Source organism: Pediculus humanus, genomic scaffold (genome assembly GCF_000006295.1).
Source record: "Pediculus humanus corporis 1103172107743 genomic scaffold, whole genome shotgun sequence".
NCBI lineage: Eukaryota > Metazoa > Arthropoda > Insecta > Psocodea > Pediculidae > Pediculus > Pediculus humanus.
In genome coordinates, this window is record NW_002987344.1 from 474,410 (window position 1) to 482,146 (window position 7,737).

Here is a 7,737-nt window from a genome sequence, read left to right on the forward strand (position 1 = left end):
TTTGATTTTCTCAAAAACGAATAAACGAATCAAGATGGCGGTGGTTGCGGTGTTGGTGGTGGTGGTGGTGGTGCTGCTATTTATAAAAATGTTTCTAAGAATGTAGGTGGGCCGTCCCACTTAATTTTATTTTATTATTATTATTATTATTAATGCATTATTCTTACGTAAGGTACTTTGGGTGAATGAATTAAAATTCTATGATCTTTTCTAGAAAATTCTAAAACTTTGACAGAGTTTCAGAAAGGTGTGTGTGTGTGTGTGTGTGTGTGTGTGTCTGTTGGTTGTGGATTGTTGTGCGGATTCTTTATTGTTATAACAGTCTGACTGTTACTTATCAAGGTTGTTGGCATACCTTTTGCTTATCATGTTGATGGGGTACCTTTTGCTTCTCACGTTGTTGGCATACCTTTTGCTTATCATGTTGATGGGATACCTTTTGCTTCTCTAGTTGATGGCATACCTTTTGCTTATCATGTTGATGGGGTACCTTTTGCTTATCATGTTGTTGGTATACCTTTTGCTTTTTGTGTTGATGGCATACCTTTTGCTTCAGGTTTTAATTGGATACTTCTTGTGAGTTGGGAATGTTTAATTTGATGCTTTCTAATAGAAGTTTTCCTTCAAGTGTTTGTTTGCCTCACAGACTAACATCCTTGTTTCTTGTCAAAGCATTTTGTAAATTTTTACATTAAACTCATTTCAACAGCGCTACTTCCGCTTGATATTCTTTCACGATGACTATTTGTTTCCTTGTAGAAAAAAAAATGCGAATTTTTTGTTTTTTTTGTATTGAATGTAAGCCAAGTTGATTTCTTGGCGGCTTCGCGTTTAAATTATTATTATTATTATTATTATTATTATTATTATTATTATTATATTTGTAAAAGAGAATCAATATGAATTTTTCCGTTTTTAAGTTTCCGCTAATCAATGATGACTAATAATTGTTTATTATTTGTTTATTGTTATAAAAAAAAAAAAAAAAAAAAAAACAATAGAATATTTATTCGCCCTTATAACGATTTAAAACAAAAATAAATAAGGTGAAATTATTTCCGGTTGCGATCCATTTCCGGTTACTTATACATTTCCGTTTGTTTTTTGTATACACGCAGGGATTGGAAATTTAAACATCCGAAAAGGAAAACATACAGTATTCGTAATGCAAAAGTCGGACGTAATAGTTTGTTTTCAAAAGAAGTTCTTTACACTTTATTCATAACGAATTTTATATCTCTTCTTCTCGGTACCGGAGTCGGGTGAGTTGTTTGTTTGTTCGTTTGTTTGTTTGTTTAAAATTTTAAAAAAAATGACCAAGTATTGATATTTTATTTTAACAAAAAAATTTTTTTTTTTACAGATTGTGGTTGAGCAGAAGAGGTTTGATTATTCCAAAAATAAATTTAGAATGATGACTGGATGCCGTTTGTTTGTTTGTTCGTTTGTTTGTTTGTTTGTTTTTTTTTTTTCTCTTTTTGAAAAAAAAAAAAAAAGGTTTTATGAAGAAAGAAGACTGACTGAAGGTCGAATTTGAGGAGATTGATGACTGATTTTATTACTATTATTATTACTATTACTATTATTATTATTATTATTCTTTTTTCTCTTTCTCTCTCTAAACTTATATCAAGCTCAATAATGATTGATTGATTGATTGATTGATTGATTGATAATTTTCTATATTTTGGGGAGGAAAGGAAAGGGAAGGGGGGGTAAGAATTTTTTTTACCATTCGTAGCGTTAGTTTGGTTAATAATAATGATTTCTTATCGTTGTTAAATAAAATGGCGGCGGTTAACATTTCATTAATTTTGAATTAATTACTTAAAAAGGAAATTTTTTTGTTGAGTTTTTTTTTGTTCTTTCTTCATTCATTCATCACGTCGATATTTTTAGATTAATGGAAAGGATATTTTGTTTGTTATATAAAATTTTTTATGTCGCACAGTTGAAAAAACTAAAAGAAATTATTATTATTATTATTATTATTAATTAAGGTTTAACATTAATGATGGAGTATTTGAGATTTTTATGTGATTTGAATAATGTTGTCGAGGAACAAAACAAATATATATATATATTTTTAAATTAATATTATTAAAATAAATAATAAATTAACGTACAATACTTAAAAAGTAAATAAATAAAAACTATTTTTGATAATTAATTACTATAATAATTAAATTACTATAATAATAATAATAATTTTTTTCTTCTCACTATCAAAATATTCACACTAGTCATCGTAATGTGTTGTAATTCATTCATTCCATTTATTATTATTATTATTATTATTATTACGGGACATAGTTAATAATAATTTATTATTAATATATTAAGTTTAATAAATATTATCAATAATAATAATAATAAATTTTTTTTTTAAATATGATTAATTAATTAATTTTGTTCGTTTCGTTTGAATTCATTTAATAAAAAAAAAAAAATTATTATTTAAAACTCATAATAATAATATTTTTATTTATATTATTCGTTAATATTATTATTATTATTATTATTATTATTTTTATTTTATGTAACAAATAAATAAATAAATTGTTTAATAATTATTATTATTATTATTAATAATTAAAGTCACAAAAATTTTTTTTATTAATATTATTAAAATGATTTTATAATAAATTGTTAATAAGTAGTTTAGGTCGGGTTTTATACTTATTTGTGTGTATTAATAATAATAATAATATTCGATTCAATATATTTTATATATTTATATATAAATATAAATAAAGTTGATATAAATTAATAATATTCGGGATATTTTTTTCTTATTTAATTAAATAATCAAATTATTATTATTATTATTATTTTATCAATGCGAATAAAAAAAAAAAAGGATAAATTTAATTAGAAGGTTATGTAAGTGTCAATGTGTTTGATTGACCTGAAAATTTATAATTATTTAAAAATGATTATCATATATATTGATTCGATATTTGTTACACATAGCTAAGATATATATATATATATATATTTGTTTTGATAAATATTTTTAATTGTGAGGAAAAAATAAACTATTTGGCTTTTCCCTGATTAACGACAGCTTCGATTGCTTTTTTCACAGTTTCTTCATCGCCTAAAAATTTCATTGGTGCAATGGGTTCTAAATTTTCATTTAATGTATACATGAAAGGAACTCCAGTAGGCAAATTTAACAACATTATTTCTTCATCCGATAATTCTGTAACATATCATGTTAATAATTATTAATGTGGAACGAATGTGATTACATAAAAATTCATCCATTTTTTTTTTTTTGCACTTACTCATTAAACCTTTTATTATTCCTCTTAAGCTATTTCCATGAGCGACAATCAAAATTCTTTTACCCTCTTTTATTTGAGGCAATATTGTTTTGTTCCAATAAGGCATTGTTCTCTCCATTGTTTTCTTTAATGATTCTCCTAATGGAAATTCTTCTCTACTGGGACCTTTTGCATATCTCGGATCATTTACTATTTCATTGTAATAAAGATGATCTTCACCCATCGCTGGAGGAGGTACATCAAAACTCCTTCTCCATATTTGTACCTGTATTTTAATTAACAATATGTTTTGTATAATGTTCAGTCAAGGTAGTGAATAATAATAAGTTCAATAGAAACCTGAGTCTCTCCGTATTTTATAGCAGTTTCCGATTTATTTAAACCAGTTAATGCTCCATAATGTCTTTCATTTAACCTCCATGTTTCATAAACTGGAATATCAAGCTGTTCAGTTACAACTAATATAGCTTCTAATGTTTTCTTGGCTCTGGTCAAAACTGAAGTATGAGCACAATCAAATTTTACATTTGCTTCTTTAAGATATTTTCCAGCGTTTACTGCTTCTTCATACCCTGAGAAATTTTAAAAGAAAGGTTTTAGAAACTTTATAACTATAAAAATTTATAAAAGGTCGTGCAATATTTTACTATGTTATTCATAAAGTTAGATTTTAAAAACAAGTAATTATTTATTTTTAAAAAAATTTTTTATTAATACGTTAAAAAAAAAACTTGATGCGAAATTTTATTTTACTTTTTTTCCAAGTAGTTTTGGTTTTAAGTAAAAGTTTATAAAAAAAAAAAAAAAATGTACCTTTCTCGCTTAAAACTGCGTCATACCATCCGCAAAATAAATTTTTATCATTCCATTCACTTTCACCGTGACGAACCATATAAATATCATATTTACCCATTTTAAAAATTAAAAAATATTTAAATTAGATAACTCGTAATATTATTTAAAACTTAAATATTAAGCAGTATACGTTTGACCGGTATGACCTTTTTGTCATTAGAAAAACTGTTCGAAAACTTATCGGTTTTCGTTAAAAAATTTCCCTCTCACATTTGAAAATCGGTTTTGTTAAAATTTTTTTTATTTTTTCTTTATTGTGAAAATTATTGTTCAAGTTTCATTGAATTATTATTTTTATTTTAAAAATCATCATTTTAATTATTATTTAACGTGTGTAGAGTAGATAAAATAATAAAATTAATTTGAAAATATTTAAGTATCAAATTAAAGGGAAATTTAGCTGCTTTATGTTGGACAAATCGAACCCAGAAATTATTGAAGTAGCAGAAAACCAATGAAAGACGTGTAGTGACGATAATTTTTTTAAACGAATTAAAAAAAACTAGCCTAAAATTTTTACACGTCGACGAAAACCTGATGGATGATTTTAAATTTAGTGTTAGCAATAGTGTGGGACCTATTTCTGCTGTAGAATTTCAACCAAATACCAAAAATTCAATATTTTGTACCACACCTACTGTGACTGACACTGTTTCTTCACAGCACTCTGCAATGCAAGATGATCTCCTAATAGAAAAACCTGCTGCTAAGACCCAGCAGACCGTATCACCAAGTCCAGAAATAAACGAGGATAATTCCACAAAAAATAAAGAAGAAGATCACGGATCTGGTAAACCTAATAGTAGTAGTAGTATAAGTTTAAATGGAAAACACAATGATCCAAATAACTCAGCGCAAACTTTACAAATTTTACAAGGATATAATGCAACTGAAAGTAATATAAACATAGTAAGTCCCACAAATGTGTCTCAGTCTGGTGTGTGGCCCTCGGGCACAATGGAGGATGGAATGCTTCAAAATTTAGCTGCTCACGGTGTGACAGTAAATGGCACCCTTGCTTTTCAAAATTATCAGTCTAGCAATTTATATAACCAATTAGGAAACCAAATGACTGGATTATCACAAAATCAAGGACAATCTAGCCAACAAAGGAGGCCAATCACGGGACAGCATAATTTTTCAACAAATGTAGGTCGCCCAATTCAAAATCATTCTCCTCCAAATTTATTTCTCACCAATAAAGGCTATGGAGCTCCTTGGCCGAGTCCGCAGCAAAACCCAGGTTGGGTACCATCTCCACAAAATCAAGCAAATGTATCAGGTCTCACTCCTTGGAATAGAGGAAGATCAGTTCCTAATTTAAATCCAGCATTGCAAAATAATTATGGAAATTTAAGTAATAGAAAACCAAGTCCTACGTTTAATCAACAACATCAAATGGTTCAAATATCGCCAATTAAATTTCGACGAAGTACTTCATATCCTGGAAAAACAATGTTTTCACAGCATCCAACATTTGAAATAACCGGTATGGATGAAAATAGGGATAATTTGCTTTATCAGGTAATAATTTTTTAACTATTATTACATCATTTTCATTCACATTCTCTCACAAACTTTCATTAAACTTTCATTTAATTATTTTATTACATATTTAAACAAAATGTGTGTGTAAGGTTTTGGAGCACTTTGCAGTCGTCTTATCGCTTTTCGTCTACATTCTTTTATCAATTTATACATAATATTATTTGGTGTTTTGGTATTATTATTATTATTATTATTATTATTTAAAACCAATCCCTTTGTTTTAATTATTATATTGGAATGAGAGGAAGACATTTTTTAAAAATATTTATTACGGAATTTATTGAAAAATTCATTTTATTGATTTTATGAAGAAAAAAAAGAAAAATTTAATGAAATATTTATTTTAAAAAAATAAATAAATAAATGAATTTGAAAGTTATGAATTCTCTTGAATACATAACATATTTAAGAAAAACGAATCGATAATAATTTAATTAAAATCATAATTAAAAACGAGTTTAAAAAAAAAAATTTCGTTAAATTTCTCTTTGTAAAAAAAAAAAAAAATTTTTTTTGTTGTAACTTAAACCAGGTGTTATCGATTAGATGCTGCATTTTAGTGACGTCATAACATGCGACTCGATGGTATACGAGTAATCATTTGAGTTATCAGATGCGTTTGTGCGAATTTTTTTACACGTTTTTTTTTCTTTTTGGTTGTTGTTGTTGTTGTTGTTGTTGAGTATTTTAAATTTATTAATATAAATGACAAAAAGTGGACATATTTACATGAAGATATAATAAGAAAAATTTATTTGTTATTAAAAGATGTTTTCATCATATCAGGTGAGAAGAAATTTTTTTTTTTATTTTCTTAAGATTTTTAATAGTAATTATTAATGTTGAAGGAGGTATAAGAGGGAAGAAAATTTATTTAATTATTATTATTATTATTAGTATTTGGAAGATTAGGGTTTGTTTTGTATTTGTTTTTACTTTAGGTCAAGATGAAAATTATTTTTCCAATTGATAGGATAGGATAAATCGTGATTAGTATAAAAAAAAAAAAAAAAAAAACAAAAAAACTCATCATTTTACCTTTTGGGTAATTTTTTTTTTTTTTTTATAAATCGATCTAAATTTTTTCATATCTCGAAAAATTTTCCTTGACCTCATTATTTTCCCATAAATCGATCGATTACGTTCATTTTTTTTATTTTAAATTTTTAAAAAATTCTCGAGGTTGCTTTTTTTTCGTGGGGGGAAGGAGGAGGAAGGAGGAGGAAAAGGGTGAAAGAAAATGTTAAAAAGAAAATTTTTAATAAGGTCGAAATTGTCGAGATTTTGTGTTTACAAGCCGTTCACTTGAAACCTTTTTATGCTTTCTCTCTCTCTCTCTTTCTCTGTCTCTGTCTCTCTCTCTCTCTCTCTCTCTCTCTCTCTCTCTCTATCTATCTATCTATCTCTCTCTCCAATTTAAAGGTTTTTGGGGTTTTTTCCCTTGCATACTTAGGTATTTTATCAAGGTTTTGTTGTGTGTAAATGATTTCACCATAAGTAATGGTTTTTTCCGATTGGTATCTCTCACGGTATCGATAATGATAATGATGATGATGATGATGATGGTCTCGGAATATTGGCACGTTAGAGAGAGAGAGAGAGAGAAAACCTGATTTACCACCGATTTGAAATTTTCCTAAACAACTTAATATTAGGAAATAATCATCATCATCCTCTCTCATTGATTTTTTCATCGAGATGTTTGTTGTTGTTGTTTTCGTTTGTTTGTTTGTTGTTTGTCTTTCGCACAGCTTTCACCGTTATTTTAGTTAAAAATTAAACCTGTTTTTAGTTTTCTCTTTAAAAAAAAAAAAAGGTTTCTTTTACGTTTCCGTTCGTGAAAACAAGGGGATGGTGATGAAAATATACGAACAATAATTACGGGAGAAAAAAATAGGTATGGTGGGGAGGGGGGTGGGGGTACGATGATGAAATATAAAAGGAAAAAAAAATTTAAACGTCGTTTTGTAACTCATTCGCACAAATACTTGACTTTTCATTTTCCACGCATTCTTTGAATGATTTTTTTTTTTTCTTCTTTTTT

General features: G+C 26.8%; 3 protein-coding genes across 3 annotated transcripts in view; 2 read left to right on the top strand and 1 right to left on the bottom strand.

The window, feature by feature from the left end:
* Phum_PHUM335500 (BCL2/adenovirus E1B 19 kDa protein-interacting protein, putative) overlaps positions 1 to 1,415 on the top strand; it is a gene marked incomplete at both ends in the record, with an annotated part of 5,671 nt that extends 4,256 nt beyond the window's left edge. The window contains 2 exons of the mRNA XM_002427648.1: positions 1,119 to 1,262; positions 1,364 to 1,415. Coding sequence (XP_002427693.1) covers positions 1,119 to 1,262; positions 1,364 to 1,415 — 196 coding nt within the window. The remainder of the gene's footprint in view (positions 1 to 1,118; positions 1,263 to 1,363) is intronic.
* A 1,623-nt stretch (positions 1,416 to 3,038) lies between these two features.
* Phum_PHUM335510 (Phosphoglycerate mutase, putative) lies at positions 3,039 to 4,203 on the bottom strand (the record flags this gene model as incomplete). The annotated part of the gene is made up of 4 exons (XM_002427649.1): positions 3,039 to 3,205; positions 3,291 to 3,555; positions 3,630 to 3,862; positions 4,104 to 4,203. 4 exons carry the CDS (start codon positions 4,201 to 4,203, stop codon positions 3,039 to 3,041), a joined length of 765 nt encoding a protein of 254 aa, XP_002427694.1.
* Positions 4,204 to 4,682: 479 nt separating this feature from the next.
* Positions 4,683 to 7,737, top strand: part of Phum_PHUM335520 (cytoplasmic polyadenylation element binding protein, putative) — a gene marked incomplete at both ends in the record, with an annotated part of 5,767 nt that continues 2,712 nt past the window's right edge. Inside the window, one exon of the mRNA XM_002427650.1 lies at positions 4,683 to 5,669. Coding sequence (XP_002427695.1) covers positions 4,683 to 5,669 — 987 coding nt within the window. The remainder of the gene's footprint in view (positions 5,670 to 7,737) is intronic.